The sequence below is a fragment of the Trachypithecus francoisi genome, unplaced genomic scaffold (genome assembly GCF_009764315.1).
Source record: "Trachypithecus francoisi isolate TF-2019V2 unplaced genomic scaffold, Tfra_2.0 Lachesis_group5, whole genome shotgun sequence".
NCBI classification, from domain to species: Eukaryota; Metazoa; Chordata; class Mammalia; order Primates; family Cercopithecidae; genus Trachypithecus; species Trachypithecus francoisi.
The window spans coordinates 23,792,190-23,811,770 of NW_022681470.1; the positions used below are offsets into that span (position 1 = coordinate 23,792,190).

The window sequence follows — 19,581 nt, forward strand, 5'->3', positions numbered from 1 at the left end:
GTGTATATCAGACTAAACAGTTTGCATCTACCCTGAAGTACTAGAGAGCCATGTATTTAGGAAGTCAGCTTTCACCACGGGATGGAAAGTGACTTGGAAGGAGAAAAGGGACCATTTAAGAAATCAGTTTAACAATTCAGGTAAAAAATGATGGGTCCTCAGATAAGATTGCGGCAATGCAGATGGAAAGAATAAAATGAATTTGAGGAGTATGAAACGGGGGGCACCAGTGAGACCATGAAACTAAGGATCCGATGGACAAGGTTAGGGAACGGCAGACCTCCAGGGTGAGAGTTTTTTGGCTTGGATATTTGGTGATGTCATTTCCAAGAGAGGAAACACAAAGGAAGGGAATGTTTTACGAATAAACGATGTGTTCTTTTTACATGTGGGGTGTCTGGAGTGTCGGTGGGAGATCCATCTAGGTGGAGGAGTCAGTAAGAGCCAGATGGGTCAGTTTAGTGCAAATGGGGATGAAGGTTTGGGAGCCAATGACATGTCGATGTTCACTGAGACATGGGCTAGATGAAGCCACCCGGGATAAATAAGTAGAGAAATGGCAAGTCTCCAAGTTACTTCATTCAAAGGGTCAAGGAGAGGTCGGAGAGCTAAGAGGAAAAGCTAAGACAAGACTGCCAGAAAGTCAAGACGAGAAGACTCTAAGGTTGGAAAGTGGCTGCCGGTGTGAAATGCTAATGAGAGATGAAATAAGATGACCGAATGAAGTGTACTGAATTGAGCAAAAAGAGAGGTTGCTGTTGATTTCTGTAGAGCATTAGGTATAGAAGTGAGACCATGATGGACAGAGAGAACGTGGAGACCCGACATCAAGTCTGACGTCTGTGCATGCAGTGTGCTTTGTGCAAATTAGAATAAGGGGCTCTACAACCTGTGCTGGGATACATGGCTTGGCTAATGAAGCACATCCCCTGTGCAGGGTGCAATCTGCCCAATCACAGGCAACAGACCTGGTTGAGGCAGACAGCTCTTTCAGGAAGCTTAGCTGAGAAGTGAGGGAGAAACAAGATGGGAGATGCAAAGGTGTCTCAGGCTGTGGATCAGTCCACAGATACTGGTCTTTCCCAGCTCTGCTCTTTTCTGACCCTGACTGGCTCTGACCAGGACCCTCTGCCCACTAACCCTCCTCCCATCATAGATATCCTAAGGCTTCCTCCCTGGATCTCCCCCAGGCTAGAAGACCTGCTAGGATCTGTCACAATAATCTCCTTGAGGGGCTGTATTTAAACCCTTTCTCTGTACTCTTGTAGCGTCTCAAGGCAATTGCCTGAAATCCTTCTGGAAGGAAGGGACCCAGCAGTCAATAAAATAACTTTAGTGTCTACCTTAACACCCAGAAAACTGTCAGGCAGAGACCTCATGTCTGGCCTGCTAAATACATGTGATGGCAAGAGAAGGTGCCCTTTTGCTCCTATAAGCTAAAGGCAGCAGCTCTCCTCTCTGGGATTTTACCCTGGTACTCTGGGTGCAGTCGGGACAGGTGGCTGTGGCCCATCATGGTCCCTTGATGCATCTGACCAAGACTTGCTCTCTTTCCCCATCCGTCCTGCTGCTTGAGGCCTTCAGTGTTCTAGGCCAGCCCTTCTTTCCTGTTAGGGAAAGAGCTAAGTCTTCCCACTCTAAGGTTGGGGACCTAATGCTTATCTCTGCCAGGCACGTTTGCGTTTTAAAAGGAGACATCACTTTTAAACTTATGAATAGATGCTCTACTTCTTATAATTAAAGAAATGCTAATTTGATGATGAATGAGATGCTTTTTCACTTCTCAGACTGGCAAATAGCAAACACTTTGAGAATGCTCTGTGTTGGAGAAATAGGTGCCCTCACTGTTGGTGGTGAAAATAAAGATTGGGAGACATTTAATGAGAACAATTTGATGTTATTTATCAAAATGTTTAATTCACATACCCTTTGACCCAGAGTTTTAATAATTTATTATACATATGTATATATAGAGAGAGGTACATATAAGGGTATTTATATTTATGCAGCATTATTTGTAGCAGCAAAATATAAGAAACAAACCAAATGTCCATTCATGATACATGTAGTACCTTCATAAATTGAAATGCCTTATGCAATGTTGAAAAATGAGATAGATAAATATACTCATATACACAAAGAGCCCAAGATGTATTAAGAGTCGAATGCAAAACAGTATGTGTGTAGTACATGTAAATATACATATTCATATATGCAAATGCATCCATAAAAACATATATTCATGCTTGTATATGCCCTGCCTGGGAATGGAGGAGAGCGGAGGATAGAGGATGAGGGTGTGGGAACAGGGTGGGTGAGACAGGAGAAGCAGGGATGGGAATGAGCCTTCTCAATGCACACTTTTTATGAGGTTTTGATTTTCAAATTATAAGATTATATTATCTATTTAAAAATAGAAATAGAAAATAAAACAAAACTCCTCCACACTTCCCAAAAGAATCCAAACAGGAAAATAAAACCCATAAAATAAAATTTGGCCTCAGAGCAAGGGCTATGCTAATCAAAAAGAGTGACTGACTCACATGATACAATTTAGGTCATTTGAGATTGGCCACCAGAAAGGTATTTTAGGGGCAGGTGACATTTTCAAAATAAAGGTGACATACTCTGGCCCTCCATGAGTCCAACATTCACTGCTCCCTCCCCGCCCACCCCAGCCTGGGTGCTAGTGTTTATTCTATCATTTACGGAAAGACTTCATAGCGCTTGCCTTCTAAGAGGTCCTGGTCAGGTGATAATCATTCCCACGATGTCTGAACTTGTAAAGCATCCTTACCGTATGAGTGATGAGAAGCTTATCCCACTGAATAAGTCCCTCTCGACTGGAGGTGGAAGTGTGGTAGGTGCAGGGCAGGGTGACACTCTTTCCGTGCAAAGCCCGGAGAACATTCTGCGAAGTTTCCACAGAGATGGCATTGACGGTCACCCTGACTGGAAAGAAAATAGGCAGTGGAAGGGAAAAGTAAAGGACACGGACAGACATACCCACTCACTGCCCACTGGACCACTGAAGGAATGCCCAGGGCTGTCCTTGCACCTCCAGCCACAGCTACGGCCACCTTGGCCACCTTGGCCCTGGCAACCAGCTTCTCCTCCAAGACTGTGATGAGGACAAACACATGTGCCTCGGTCCACCTAACTCCACCCCACAGCATCATGAATTGCCTGGCCCTGAACCTCAGCCTTACCTCTTACCAGCTGTGTCAACTTCTCTGAGCCTCAGTTTTCTCATCAATAAAACAGGAGCTCTAACACTTATTTCCTTGAGTTATTGGGGAAATTAATGGAGATACTATGGGTAAGTATTTTTATTAGTCCCTGGCACATAGAAAACTCTCAATAAACATTACCTGCCATCATTTTGGTTGTGATGATGATGTATTCTCTTATTTAACAAGTATTTATGGAACATTTGTATGTGGTAAAGAATTTTATGAATAAGATTATATCAAGGTAAAGAGATGGACCCTATTCTCTCAGGAGTTTATTTCATATAAGTTTATCGGAACAAAGTAAGGAAAAAGAATGTGGCCACACTAGCATCTTTTATCACACATACTCTTGCCACGTGATGTTGCTTCTCTTCCCTCAGGAGGTGGGGTCTGTGAGCCCAGGTGTGCCTGTGACTCCAGTGTAAGGGATGCTATGTGACACTGAGGCCAACTCCTAAGAGGCCATTCATTTCACCTGGTCCCTTGCAATGCTCACCCTGGAAAACCATCAACATTCTGAAGGAAGGTAAGCAGCCACATGGAAAGACAAGTGTCTTTCTGGGACACCAACTGAGGTCCTTTGGGACAGCCAACTTCAACTCCCAGACATGGCAGTGAGCAAACCCAGCCACCCAGCTGTTGGATCTGATGCCACGGGGTGCAGAGCTGAGCTGCCCTGCAGATCCCTGCCCAAATTGAAGACTCAAGAGTAAAATAAAAATTGTTATTGTTTTAAGCACTGAGTTTCTGGGTGGTTTGTTATACAGAATAGATGCTTGGCACAGAGAGCCATCTGGATCCCAGTGGTGAGAACTTTCCAGGCAGAGGCTAACCAAGGGTCAGGCAGGGAGGCAGGAGTCAGCTTAGTCCATGCACAAGGAACAGCAAGGGAACTGGTGAGGTGGTAGGGAAGTGAGTGAGGAGGAGAGATGAAGTGGAAAAATTGCAGGGGGTGGAGGGTCTCAGATTGCATAGAGCAATGTAGCCCTTATTTAGGACTTTGCATTTTGCTCTGAATGAGGTGAAAATGCCCTGGAGAGATTTAGGCAGAGGAAATATATTTGATGTACTTTTTTTTTTTTTTTAGACAGAGTCTCGCTCTGTTGCCCAGGCTGGAGTGCAGTGGTCCAATCTTGAATCGCCTCCTCCTGCCAGGTTCAAGTGATTCTCCTGCCTCAGCCTCCTGAGTAGCCGGGATTACAGGCATGCACCACCATGCCCAGCTAATTTTGTATTTTTCATAGAGATGAGTTTTCGCCATGTTGGCCAGGCTGGTCTTGAACTCCTGACCTCAGGTGATCTGCCCACCTTGGCCTCCCAAAGTGCTGGGATTGCAGGCATGAGCCACCATGCCTGGCCTGACATACATTTTTAAAAGATCATTCTAGCTGATGTGGGGTGAACAGATCAGAGTGTGGTGGGGAGCAAGAATGGAAGCAGGGAAATCATGCAAGAGTTGACTTCAATAGTCCAGATGAGGGCTAACGTCTTAGACACAGGTGATGGTGGTGGAGGTGGTGAGAAGTGATCCAAATTGGAATGTATTTAGAAGGTAGGACCAATGGGATTTGACTGCAGGCTAGATTTGGCGTGTTAGAGGAAAACAGGAGTCAGGAGTAGATAGAAGGATTTGGCCTGAGCAACTGGAAGAATGGAACTGTCATTTACTGAAATGACAACAGTTAGGGAAGGAAGAAGTTTCAGGGGGCAGATCAGGAGTTTGTTTGAGGACTTGCAAAGTTTGAGATGCTCCTTAGGCATCCTGGTGGAGGTGGCAGTGAGGCAATTATGTGAGTCTGGAGTGCCACAGAGGCACGTAATGGAGATACAACTTTGAGAGTCACCGGCTCTCCATCATTTAAGGTCAGAGGATGTTGAGGATCACCAAAAAAGTGCATGAAGATAGGAAAGACATGTGGGACTGAACCCTGGGACACTCCTGTGCTTCATGATGGAGGAAATTAGGAGGAATCAGTAAGGGAGAAGTCGGAAAATCTGGCTAGGGAGATAGGAAGAGAACCAAGAGCAGAAAAAGTTTCTTGAAAGCAAAGGAGGTCAGCTACTCAAATGCTGCTGACATGTTCAACCAGGGAGCTGAGGTCAGAGAGATGGTCACTGGATGTGGCCACACGGAGGTGACCTTGGCATGAGTGGATGCAGTGGAGTGGTGGGGATAGAGCCTGAAAGGAGTGAGTTCAAGAGCTGATGGGACAAGAGGAAGCAGACAGTGTTTGCTGGAAAGCGGAGAGAGCAGGGGGACTGTAGCAGCTAAAGGAGGCTATAGGGTCAAGAGGAGTTTATGCCCTTTTTTCCAAAATATGTGTATGATGATTTCAAAAATACATTTACACTGTTTGTTGATGATCAGAATGAGCCAAGAGACAATGGGGACAGAAATGATGTCCTTGTAGGGCAAATGGGGCTGGGGGTATGGTGCTATGGGAGGACAGACCTTAGAAGGGATCCCAGGCTGTCCACCCACTGTAACAGGATGTGGCTAAAGATGCAAGTGGGCTGGTAGATTTGGTGGCAGAAGGGTGAGCAAGTTCTTTCTGAGTGTTCCCATGATGATGGTGCAGCACAAAGAAGGCAAATGTCCTGCTGAAGACCCCCCAGCTGGAAGACTCCACTATCCAGTCAAATTCTAACTGGATTAACACACTTCTCTTTCAAAATGCAAATCGCTCCTGGGGAACAGTGAAGCATCTGGGTTGTTCATACTTCAGTATGCAGTATTTCATAAGGTGAAAGTCAGCCACCCTCCCGGAATGTGCACTGTGCAGTGAGGGCCATGGGAGCTCCTGGGGTGAGTTTATATGTCAGGTATTATTGGATATTGGGAGTGAGAGAGACAGGAAGATGTCAAAAGACAGGTTACCCCTCTGGTATTTGCATATTTTCCTCATAGTGACGCCAGTGCCAGAAGCCCCTGAAAATTCATTCAAATGCTGGCTTCCTGAGTCACTGATGTTGTTCCAGAAGGTGATTCCAAAGTGGCCAGGACTTATCAAATGACCCTCCATGTGACTGGTGGTCTTTCCACCACCTTCATCTATCAGAAAACTGTCGCTGGCCAGGCACAGTGGCTGGTGCCTGTAATCCCAGCACTTTGCGAGGCCGAGGTAGATGGATAACCTGAGGTCAGGAGTTCAAGACCAGGCTGGCCAACATGGTAAAACCTTGCTTCTACTAAAAATACAAAAAATTAGCCGACTGTGGTGGTGCACGCCTGTAGTCCCAGCTACTCGGGAGGCTGAGGCAGGAGAATCGCTTGAACCTGGGAGGTGGAGACTGCAGTGAGCTGAGATTGCACCACTGCACTCCAACCTGGGTGACAGAGCAAGACTCCATTTCCAAAAAAAAAAAAGAAAGAAAGAAAAGAAAAGAAAACACATTTGTCATCATTACTAACAAGTCACCCTTCATCAAAAGGTTATTTGCTTGAATGGAGCCCTCTATTGCCATCTGCCCAGCTCCCAGCTATAGCAGACAGCCCATCTAGATATCATTCCTCATGTGCCTGGTGTAGTCATGGTAACTGCCACCTATCTTTATCTCACCTCTTCTGTCCTTGCCTGGACCAGGGCATTTTCCCTGGAGCTTTGTCCTCAGGGTGACCACTCTCAAGCCTCTCCATGACCCTTACACTGATTCTGTTCTTGTCTATCCCCCTGGCCACAGACTACACATTAAGGGACTTCTGCCACTGGCAGAACCTAAATGGCCCATGCACCGTTGGTCCCCCAAACTCAAGCACATTCTATCTGATAGTAACAATTCTCACTTTTGAATCAAAGAGAACCAACCCACTAAGTCATTCCTTTAGACAATGGAGTGTCTAATTACCTGCTCACTCAAGATTAAAGGGATGTTAAGTCAACCATCAGTGAATGAAAAATGAGTCACTCTATTGAGTGTTCTCAATTACTGTTAATCTCATGTTACATTAAGTACATCTCAATGGTACAGGCACCATACAGGTATTTTACAGATAGTCTCTCATTTATTTTCATACTCTCTTTAATGATAGACATTTGTATTTTCCCTATTTTACTGGTGACATAATTGAGGTTCCAGAAGGTTAAACCCTTTGCTCTATCTAGATGTGACAGCTAGCAAATGGCAGAGCTGCTGGCAAGCCCTCAGATAGAGGCAGCCCTAGTGAGGGTATAGGGCTGCTGCTCAACAGTCAGGGAAAAGTGCTAATTGTTGCCTGCAGGGACTGGGGGATGGTGTTTTCCTTGGCTGTCAACAGAATCTATTTCCTATTTTGTTCCTTGACCACATCACACCCCTCAATCTTGTCACAGAAACTCTTCTGCTTTCTTCAGTCAACCAACAAGTATTTAATATGTGCCTAGCATATAAAACCAGCCCCCTGCTCTACTCAGGGAGAGAAGATAGATGCCCACAAAGCCATCTTCTTACCCTGGCAAAGTTAATGGACATAGACTACCTTCACACATACACTTAGATCCTCTTAACCGAATGCTAAGTACAGTATTTGCTCATAGAAGAGAATTCAATGTGACCTTTACATAGGAAAAGAACTAGGGCTGGCAACTGCATAGAAACAACACCCGCTATTCTCTAGCACCTCACAGTTCTCAGGAGCCTCACTTCCTTGTGAGAGGCGAGACTCCGCCAAATGGAATGGCCGAATTGGCTGTGTTCAGATTCTCTGAACATCCCCTTCCCAGGAGGGCAATACATTCCCATCAGCCAATCCTACCACTTATTCTTTCTGTCTCCCAGCTCTCCCTTTCTTCTGGTTCAGAAACATCCCTTCGATACTTTAATCCCAGAGCGTGTACCGCTCTGTATCGCACAACTTCTCCATGGCCATTTCAGGAGGCAGCGTGGCATAGAATTTGAATGCACAGGTTCTAGAACGAGAAAGCCTCCATTGGAACTCTGGTTCCTTTCTTTACTACACGTATAACCATGAGCAGTTTCCTTAAGCTCTCTGTGCTACAGAGTTTTCCTTTGAGAAATGGGTTGTGTGAGAATTAAGTGACATGAAATGGGTACTTTGTTTAGAATAGTTCCTAACTCATAATCAATAAATGATGGTTACTATTACTTATATTTTTCATATTGAGCCACCTCTGCTTCCTTATCTCATACTCTGTTGTGGAGGTGCATCCTTGGTAGAAGTTAATCACAAGAGGCAGTGCTCACCATCACCATGGGTGAGCTGTCAAAAAAGAATAGTAATTGCTAATGATAATAACTAAAGAATAGATCAGTTTTAGAGATCATTATAACAGAGAGTTAAAATCCATTTTATGTTATTAGACCTGTGAAGGAAGAAACAGAAATGAATGAATAAGAAAGAGCTCATAAAGAAAAAAAAACCAGCCGGGTGTGGTGGCTCACTCCTGTAATCCCAGCACTTTGGGAGGCCAAGGCAGGCGAATCGCCTGAGCTCAGGAATTGGAGACCAACCTGAGCAACAAGGTGAAACCCCGTCTCTACTAAACTACAAAAATTAGCCAGGCATGGCAGCGTGCGCCTGTAGTTCTTACTCAGGAGACTGAGGGAGGAGAATTGCTTGAACCCAGGAGGTGGAGGTTGCAGTGAGCCAAGATCGTGCCACTGCACCGCAGCCTGGGTGACAGAGCGAGACTCTGTCTCAAAAAAAAAAAAAAAAAAAAAAAAATCTTGCCCAAATATGGAGCACTCTTTCAAAGTTATTTGTAAACCTGAGAAGGATCTTAAAAAGCTCATCCCATGCCCTGAGGCACACTTATATTTTCCATAATTTGAGACAAGAAGTTATTCCGTGTTTAAAAACTTTATGCCAACAGCCATCTTGGGAATCCTTCATAGCTAGCCTAAATCCTTTCCACCCATTCAGTCAATAGCCTCTTGTTCTGACATTACTGGCAATGAAGACATTTGGCTGGACTTTTAAATAATTTCCCATTGTAGGTTTAGAGGCTTCTGATGTTTGCAGTCACCAGCTTTTTCACTTCCATCTGGAATAAATCCAATTTCATTTACTTCTTTCCACAGGCTTTATGCTTATTAGCGCTGCTTCCCTCATTTTCTCTTCCGGGGGTCTTTGCATCCCTACTCAGTGAATGAGACCAAAGCACCAGGTAGGACATCTAAGCTGGGATGAGGAAGTTGAGAAGTGAAGCTCATTTTTAGAGTCTTCCAGCTCCCTCGCTTTCTACTTCCTTGTCTAGGTCGGCATTCAGTATCACGTCTCCAGTTGCCCAGAGCCCACCCTCCTCCCAGTAGTTGTGGCTCTCCCATCCAGTCACTCCCTTTGCCCTGTGCCAGTAATGCTGTAGACATTTTCTTTCTTCCATCCTCTCTCCCCTACTCTCCTTGTCAAGGCTGAGCTCTTCTGATGGTCAAGAAGAGCATCCATCCTATAAGCTAATTTACTGTAAGGTGTTACTAACTAATAATGTATCAATGTGTTAGCCTCCAGGGGTATACAAGTTAGAAGTGCAAGTGCCTTTACTTGCAAGGAAGGAATCATAACAATCTCTTGCGTGATAGCACATGCATTGTCCTAAAGAAGATGCCTCAACCTTCCCAAGAAGAATTGATAACTCTGTCCTTTGCGTCACCTACTACCCATGGCTTCCTGCCTCCTAGTGCTTCTCTCTCATAAAATTTTATTATACAATACAGCAGCATGGCCAAGAGCACAAATGCTGGAGCCAAACTATACAGGTTGGCACCCTCTTTCTTACTTTTCCTAACTGTGTGACTTTACGCAACTGAATTAACTTCTCTGGGCTTCAGTTTCCTCAACTGTAAAGTGAGCATCATCATATTATCTAACTCCAGGTTGTGAGAGGGTTGAATGACCTCACATAAAGTGCACATCCTTTACCCTGGGACATAAAGGACTCTACAGGCAGTCTAGGTTGTCAAGTCTCTCTCCTCCACTGCCCTGTGTTTTCTCCATCTTCATATCCCCAGAGCTCAGCAAAGTGCCTAACACGTAAAAGGTCTCAATATGTGCTTTCTGACAGCAAATGAATGAGTTATAAAGAATTTAAGCTTACAGGATGGGTAGGATTTAAAACCAGAGAAACTTGGTGGAAGAACCTATTCAATGAATTGCTGGAAACTGACCAAAAGTAAAATAAAGGACCAAAGGAGCCCCAGAGATGGGAAGTGGAGTCTGCAAGATACCCCAGCTGGAAATGGGAGAGGTTATTTCCCCTCCCTAAGGGGGTCGGTATGGGGAGCCAGCTTGAGGTCTCGATGATTGCTTGTAAAAAATTAAGGTTTATTAAGAAGATAATAAACAATCTCTTGAGAACTAAATGGAAAGTAATACATTGGAAGATAATGAAATGCTTGATGGAACCGGCGGCTTGAGGCATACATAGCACATTATGTGAGCCCTTGGGAAACTGGCATTAATGCCTCCACTTAGGAAAATCCATTTGCTCAGAGAAACCACGTTCTTAGGGAGGAGATTCTGGAGGCCAGAAGGGACCCAGCCAGCCCCAGGACCAAGTACTATGCTCTGGTGTTGAGAAAGTGCTGGTCTCTAGGGAGAAGAAGGCAGTTCGCACACACAGGTTGATTTGTCCTTCCTTTATAGGCAGGGGGAACAGCCCCTGCAGGCTCTCAAACTGGCCCCTGAGAGAGGAGAGATTGAGAGGCTGGGAGGGAGGTGGTTTAGGGCTCAATAAATGTTGAACCGTTCATTCAACATGATTCTTTAGGCATCTATAAATTCAGATCAATCCAATAAAATTCTCCTAATGTCCTAGTTTAGTGCAAGGCACCGGGAAAATGATCAGAGGTATGTCCACACTTCATCTTGGAAGCCCACCAGGACCACCCCAGCCCTTCCTGCTGGCTAGCTTTCCCGAGCCACTTCGGGCAGATGTGTCCCAGGCACATGTAGTTCTCATGTTGATATGGGCTGTGCATCAGGCTCCTTCACTCAACAGATGGCAGGCTCCTTGGAGCAGGGTCTGAGTCTCACACTTCTCTTATATCCACCACTCGTCGGCTCGACCCGCAACGTGTCTACACTGAGCTGGGTCCTAATAAGGTCTTGTTGATTGAGTGGTCTGTGGCACAATCTCTGCTCAGGAAGCAGTCAGAAGTTACTGTCAGCCAGCATCCTAATAGAGCCTAATTAAGTGTTAAAGTGCAAGTGTTAAGAGAATGAGGCGTGTAGGGGGAGAGGGGAGGAGCTGAGTTAAAACCGGGAAAAGATATTTAATGGAAGGCTTATCGAGGAGGTAGAACTTGACATAGCTCCCAAGGGATTCAATTCACGGTGTAGGACTGCATATATAAGGGAATAAAGCAGGATGCAAAACTGTACATACAACAGTGTCCCAATCCCACACAATCACAGACAGAGAGAGAGAATATTTTTAGAAGAAAATATACCAAAATACAGTACTAATAACAGTTATCTGTGGCTTCTGAGATCATGGAGCAATCTGAGATTTCTTCTATGTGTACTTTCATTTCCCAAATGCTCTGTAACAAACATACATCCCTCTTTCAACAATAAAGCCAACTAGGAGGTGAAGAAGTAGAGACAGTGAGGGCAGCCTACTTTGTCAGGAGCTCACCTAACACTGGACGACGAGAAAGCTGAGACCAGAGGGGCACAGAGGATCCTGAGCAGATTTCTTTAGCCCCTCTGGGATTGAAGATGGAGAGACAGGGGTGGGTTTGTAGGTTATAGAGAAGGTGCTCCCAGCAAGGAAGAGACTGAAAGTGCAGGAGACACCAGATGGAGCAAGACCTTAGCCTGGGAGGGGACCTGAGAGGAGGCGAAGGGCCAGGGCACAGGTGGAAAGCCAGCTTTGCTCACAGGAAGTGTCACCTGCTCCCAAAGTGCAGACAGATATGTCGGTGGGCAGGTGCAGGGCGTGAGCTCTAGCCAACGGATAAACATTTTATGCTCCTCTCCCAGTGAACTTTGTGATGGCCCTAATGGGAAGCATCTGTCTGTCGCCATGTTCTGCCCATGCCCGGTGTTTATGACCTGACTCAGCAGGGCAGAAAAGGAGGAAGCAGCCCAAAGGTTACTGGGTAGGAGAGGAGAGGGAAACGCCTCAGGAAGGAGGCGAGTTCCAAGCCTGACGGTTGGTGCCCCAGGCAGAGAGGAGAAAGGGTGATCTGGGAACAGAGACAAGCCCCACAGAGCAAGCAGAGAGAAGACGATGGAGGGCCAAACCTGAGTGCTGCCAACCTGGGGTGGCTTGAGGGGCAACTGAACTTCCCCGCAAGTCCACTTTGTCCTACACCAGCTGCTGGGATACTGAAACTTCCATCATTGACAGAAGGCACAGAAGCTCCTGCTAAAATGCAGGTGATGTCTGAGAGGCAGGGAAGACACACTAAGTGACCTTCTCTAAGTCACCTTAACCTGTGGATTAATCCATCTCCCTAACTAGCTAACGCCGCTTATCTATCAAACCCAGGAAAGGAAAGTGAGGCAGGACCATTCCGAGAGAAGCAAGTGAGATTAGGAAAGTGGAGCTTGGAGACAAGCAGGGGCAGCCTGGAGGAGGAAGAAAAGCAGGAAAGGCAGGATAGGAAATGGTGAAGCCAGCCAGCCTGCTGCCAGGGGAGGTTCAGAAGGGTCGGCACTCATTCATTAACACCTATCCAGCAAACGGCTGCTGGGAGCCTGTGTCCTGGGCACTATGCCAGACTCCGGGAATACAACGTGGGGCAGTGACAGATGCAGTCCTGCTCTCACACGTTCACTGTTCCAGGGAAGTCAGACGGTAATAAATAAATAATCATCGAAAGAAATATAAAACCACCACAGTAACAAGTGTCATGCATTTGATGGGAGGATATAACAGAGAGGGTACCCTGAGGAAGGGCCTTTTGAGCTGAGATTGAAACATAAGCAGGAGTGAATCATGAGAAAATAGGAAAAGAGGTGTGAGGGAAGGGCATCGTGCAGAGGTCAGGGGGTGGCAGAAGGCAAGGCATGTTTCAGAAACTAACACAAGCCAGTGTGTAGCTATGGCACCAGGGAGGTTTTTGGGGGTATATGATTCCCCATATGATATCCTTTAGCCTCCCACTATCAATCCAAGTAAACTTGTCCAAATACAGGACAAATAAAAACAGCTTCCTTGTCTCATCCAAGTAGTTGAGGACAAATCCTGCTATGCGCCCTTTCAGCCAGATTTCCTGCCCCCATCAAGACCCTCCTACAAGCAACTCAAATCACACCATACATGGCCAGTGCAGCCAGAAATGTGGGCTGGGCCTGACCCTTATCTGAGTCTTTATCCTAACAGTCCTGGGAAGTTACGGAAGGGCTTTAAGCAGAGGTAGTGACATGGTCATGATTTTATTTTACAAGATCATTCTGGCTCCAGGGTGGAAAGCAGTTAGGAGAAGGGCAAACAGACTCAGGAGGCAAGCGAGGCAGCTGTGGCAGTAGCTTAGGGGAGGCAGTGTAGAGAGCAGGAGGTGGCAGAGGAAATGGAGAAAAACGGGCAGACTGAAGAAATGCTGGAGAGCTAAAATCATCACACAAAGTGATGATCTGAATTTGTAGGTGGGGGACAAAGAGATCAAGGGTGATGTGGCGGTTTTAAAATGTGGTACCCAAATTCTTTTAAACTGTTCTCATGAAAAGGTGCTCTTATTCTCTCCCTTGAGTTGGGTTCTGTGACTGCTTCTCAACAGAATATGGCAGAAGCGATGCTGGGTCAGTTCCTGGGCTTTGCCTTAAGAAACCAGCACTTTGGGAGGCCGAGACGGGCGGATCACGAGGTCAGGAGATCAAGACCATCCTGCCTAACACGGTGAAACCCCGTCTCTACTAAAAATACAAAAACTAGCCGGGCGAGGTGGCGGGTGCCTGTAGTCCCAGCTACTCGGGAGGCTGAGGCAGGAGAATGGCGTAAACCCGGGAGGTGGAGCTTGCAGTGAGCTGAGATCCGGCCACTGCACTCCAGCCCGGGCGACAGAGCGAGACTCCGCCTCAAAAAAAAAAAAAAAAAAAAAGAAACCAGCAGCTTTAACTTCTTGTCTCTTTAGATGTTTACTCTTGAAATCCAGCCATCACGTTATGAGGAGGCACAAGCTCGTCTGTGGAGAGGCCCCTGGAGAGAGGAACTAGACTATATACCAGTTTGTTAGCCAGTGAGTGCATCATCTTGGAAGTGGGTCTTCCAATGCTGGTTAAACCAACCCAGCTGATACTGCATAAAGCAAAGACAAGCTGTCCCTGCCAAGCACCACCCATATTGCTAATTTAAGAGCAAAATAAATGGTTACTATTATTTTAAGTCACTAAATGTTGGAGTGATTTATTACACAGCAATAGAAAATGTAACAGATAACTGCTAGGTTTCTGGTTTTCCTTCCTGAATAGACAGTTTGTCATTTATTGAGAGAGGTTTGGGGACCCAGGTTTGGGGACAAAGATCATGAGTTTTGTTTTCAGTTTGAGAGTTCGCAGTGTTCCGCAAACCTAGGTTGAGAAGTCATGTGGGCTGTTGGACTTGTGAGACAATAGCTCAGGAGAGATGTTGAGTTTGAAGACAGAAATTTATAAGTCAGCTGGGAATGGGTGGCAACTAAAGCTTTGGAAGTGGAGGTGGACGTAGAGTGACAATAGGAGAGCCTGGGGGACTCTGACATTTCATGGTAGGGCAGAGGAGAATGAGGCTGCTAAGGAGACATGGAAAGATCAAGTCCAGAGATGTAGGAGGAGAACAAGGAGAGAAAGTCTCATGGGAACCAACAGAATAGAGTGTTTCAGGAACGAGGGAGAGATTAGCCAGGTCAAACACTGCCAAGATTACAAGTACATGCTGGGCCAGGCACACTTTCCCCAGGCTTCCTGGTGACCAGCATCACAATAGGCAGCATGATTGTATTACCAAAAAGCCCTGAGAAGGGACTCTGCTGGGCAAAGGCAAGATGAGGATCACACCTGTGCCTATGAACCAATTCTTCCCTATGGCCTTACTTCTCAGACTCTGTGGTCCCTGGACCAGGGGTATCATCCGCTGGGAGCTCATTAGAAATGCAGAATCTCAGGTCCTACCCTGGACATACTGAAGCATCTGCATTTTAACAAGATCCTCAGATGACTTGTATGCACACTAATGTGGGAGAACGCATACAATTGAGCCCCCTACATTGAGGGAATTGGACAGTAACTCAGAGAAGCAGTCAGATGACGCAAAACGGAGCTGAAAGTCACACGCAGTGTATTAGAGGCAACTGTTCATTAAACCGACTTTTCCTCAAGTTCCAATTTGTGTCTCTACACCTAGACTGCACATCAGAATCACCTGGGTAACTTTTCAACAACCAAAGAGAAACCCAGACCCTGCCCCTCCGGATCCTGACTCAGAAGGTATGGGGGAGACTGGGCATCTGTATTTTCACTTTCCAGGTTAGGCTGATGGGCAACCAAGGTTGAGAGCCACTGGCCTAAACTATTATTCTTCCTCTTTTGAACACTTACCCCTCTTAAATGGACCATTCATTACATCCTTTCTCCATTAAGGCTGGGACTGAGACTAGAGTAGGACATTTTAATCCTGATTGCATCTCTGACAGGCAGGCACCTTTCCCAGGTTAAAGTTCTCCTGAGTTTTTCTCATTTAACTTAGAAAAACAGGGAAGCTTTCTCTCATTCTAGGAAGGTGGGGTGTGTAAGTAAGTGTGTGTGTGAGAGAGATCGGGTCTTCAAAGGTTTCACTGTCTCTGAGCAGAGCTGTTCAATGACTTTTTTCTCCTGGAGCTTTCCTCTTTATGTATCCCTTTTCATGCGGCGGTACATTGCAGCACGTCAAATCTTTCATGAAGTCTGGTGGCTGAAAAAAAAATCCTGAAGTGGAAGTACCTTGATTTTGTGCACACATTGGAGCATTTTCTCTAACAGCCTTGTGGAGAGGGCAGCACATGGCGGCTTTTTGGGTGATAATTTAGGGTTCGTCCACAGTGACCTCTGACTCCCTTTCTTGGCACGTGTCTGCCGTCTCAGAGCTCTCAGGTGATTGGTCACCAAAGTCTACTAATTTTCTGTAACTTACATTTCCTCACAGTAATAACAATAACTGCACTCATAACTGGCATTTATTGAGTGGTTATTATGTGTCAGGTACTGTTCTAAGATTTTTACATGTGCAAGCTCATTTAGTACCTATAATAGCCCTGTTGGGGCACAGTGTGAATTTTACACCCTCTCCATTTCAGACTAGAAGACTGTGCAAGAAGACTTTAGCAAGGTGAAGTCATTTGCCCATACCATAGTCAGTTAAGAGGCAATGGGGTCAGCCCCATTTGATCCCTTGGGATGGCAGTGGAGTGTCAGAAGAGACGGGTGGAGCATTTCCCAGGCATGGAGGTCTGTTGTGTCACTGACTCTGTTTAGAATTGTCAGCACATGGTAATCATAAAAAGCAGATCAACAGTGGCTCATGCCTGTAATCCTAGCACTTTGGGAGGTAGAGGCAGGCAGATACCGAGGTCAGGAGTTCAAGACCAGTTTGGCCAGCGTAGTGAAACCCTGTCTCTACTAAAAATACAAAAAGTTAGCCACGCATGGTGGTGCAAGCCTGTAATCCCAGCTACTCAGGAGACTGAGGCAGGAGAATTTCTTGATCCTGGGGGACGGAGGCTGCAGTGAGCTGAGATCACACCACTACTGCACTCCAGCCTGGGCAACAGAGCGAGACTGTCTCACAGAAAAAAAAAAAAAAAAAAAAGCAGACCAACTCTTAGTTGGTTTTACACTCTCTAGTTTAAAAGCACCACCTTACATTTGTGCCCCCTGCATGGGACCCTATGAATAGCTTCTGCTTCCTCGAACACCACTTGAGTCCTGGGACCCGTTCATCAGTGCAGTGCTTCCCTGCCCAGGTCTTAGCAGAATCAATTCCTGGGAAAGGTCAGATGGGAAGAGAAAGAAGAGAAAAGCCCAGTAGATCCTCTGGAACCCACCTCAAGCTCCACCTCCTCCAGGAAGCCTTTCCTAATGTCCCTGCTCCTACCTGGGTCTCCGCTACCTGCGCAAAGGAGGTGGTGGTGTCCTCTCATGACGCATGGTGGGGAGGACGGCCTGGTTGCTTTTGTTCAACCTTTGAAGGTCTTCCTTGCTCCCCTGCAGTGGCAATGGCTATTTCACTATTTGGTAAACTCTGTCTATATGCTTCGAGTTGACCACCAAGCCTGGCTTTTCCTGCCCCACTGCTCTGGTCCCTTCTTCTTCTTAATGTAAGATATGGAGGAAGAAACGGTGGTGGGCAAATGATTCTCGGCTGGGCAGGCTGTGGGGGGGTATGGGGCGGAGGTAGAAGACACTCCATCAGTGTGTCTGAAAACATGCCCAAGACTTGTTCTGCTGGATGCGTTCCCCAGGGGCCACCTGCCTTCTCATAGGAAGAAGCAAAATGTCCTGTTCCAGGCAATTCAGAGTTAAGGCCATTTTTCCCTCCAAGCTGGGTGAGCATTTCGTTTTAAGATCTTTTTTCTAAGCCAAATTTTCTTCTTTTTATTCATGCATGGGTTGCAGCCAGACTACAAGTGTGGGGCTATGTGTTGGGAGTTGGGGTGGTGCAGGCGTGGAGCAGCTTCTGGCTTACCAGGAGAAGATGGGAGAATCACTGGCCCAGTCAGGGAAGGGTGGGTGTTTCCTTCAGCCTCCCTCCCTCAGGCCCTGAAGCATCCTCTTTGCCTGAATCTGATGGCTGAGATAGGCCCAATTATGACTAATCATTCCAGTCTCCTCACTTCTATGGCGCCCGCACAAACTATGTGCTCAGTAAAGAGTTGTTCGGATAAAGGAATGAGCCAACCAGTCCATCTTGGTGGATGAGGAGGGGCTTCCTGCCTTCAGTCAGATGGACTTGAGCCAGCCTGAGCTAATGATCTTACCCAGATCTTCCTCCAAACCATGTGATCCAGCCCTTCCCCAGCAGCAGGCTGCCCTTCCCTCAAGAGCCCCAACGCCAGGTGTTGAGAGATGAGCGTATCTAGGACCTGGGAGAACCACGATGAGCTGTAGGCCACGTGGCCCTGAGCTTTCCTGCGTACGCTAAAAAGTGAGCTCTAAACCAGTCTCCGGGTTTCCACTTCCCGAGGCTTAGTGCTCTTGAGTTTCCTGTATAGCTCTTCTCCTCCCCATTGCTGCTGGATCCTGGAAGTCCTCAACAGGGTCTGAATTGCAAGGTGATGGCCAAATACACTAAACCAAAGATATTCCTAAACTTTCCCAAACCCTGCATCTCTCAACTTCCCTCTCTCCATTCTATTTCCTTCCGATGCCCAGCAAAATAGTTGGAACCTTAATGCCAAGACTTCCATTCTAAATCTTAGACACTCCATAGGTTCCCACACAACACTGTGCTATTAAGTACTTGATTTGGATTCAACCATATACTCATGAATGTCTGATTTTATTCTGGGAGGTTTCCCTCCCAGAGGGAAATGCTCCGAGTCCCAGAGTTTTCAATGACCAGGGTCCCAGAAGGGGCAAGGAGCTTTGGCCTTTGGAAAAGACCCTTCTAGTTTGTTGTTTGTTTTTAGGGTTTGAATCTTCTCTTGCTCTGCGAATGATACTGGATAAGTTGCACTGTCTCTTCTGCCTCAGTTTCCTGTCTTTTTCTCTGATTTTAACACAAACGTTAATATACTAGATAATGAACGTATCTAGATCCACACACCCTGGATTTTCTAGGACAACTCGGATTTCAAATACTTTGTCCCCACTGTCAAATTCTGTGTCTGATCCTATAATCTAATTTGGGATAAGAAAATACGGTCTTGAGAGTACTTTGAATTCTTCATGTCAGCAATAGGCTAGAATGTTATTTACTAATATGCAAATAAAAAACATTCTGATTCTGGGCACTGGCCCGGAATGTGTAATTCTGCCCAGCAGGAACACCGCTGTGTTGCTGGAGGCCCTTCCTGGGAAGGCTCTGGGAGAGCCTCTCCCTCAGCCCTAGGTCCCCACGTCTCACCCACCCCTGGGCACTGGACAGAAAAGGGGCCTACTCACCTGCACAGAGCATCCACAGCACAGGCCACATCTTCCCCACCATGGTCTTGCTTCTTCTCTGCCCTAAACCTAGCCTGTCACTGGCAGCCATCAGACAGGTCTGAGCTGTCTGGTTAAGGCAGCCTCTGGCCTGGCCCAACTGGAGGTCCCTGCAGTTTTCTCTCTTTCCACTCACCTCTGCCCAGCCTCAGCTAGATTGGCAGGTGAGCTGGGGCTGGGCTCATGCATCACCTACTCCAAAGGTCCCAAGAGGAGTCTTCCCTACTTCCGTTGAGTTTCCCTTAAACCAGCCACCTCCCCTGCCTTCTCCCTACTTAGCAGGTGTACAAAGTCCTAGACTGCTCACAAAGG

The 19,581-nt window shown here is 46.5% G+C and overlaps 1 protein-coding gene across 1 annotated transcript in view; it reads right to left on the reverse strand.

The window, feature by feature from the left end:
• GPA33 (glycoprotein A33) overlaps nt 1-19,581 on the reverse strand; it is a 39,853-nt gene extending 20,272 nt beyond the window's left edge. The window contains exons 1-2 of the mRNA XM_033197020.1: nt 19,231-19,581; nt 2,798-2,952 (exon numbers count right to left, since the gene is read on the reverse strand). Of these exons, the coding sequence (XP_033052911.1) occupies nt 2,798-2,952; nt 19,231-19,321 (246 nt within the window). The 5' untranslated portion in view covers nt 19,322-19,581. The remainder of the gene's footprint in view (nt 1-2,797; nt 2,953-19,230) is intronic.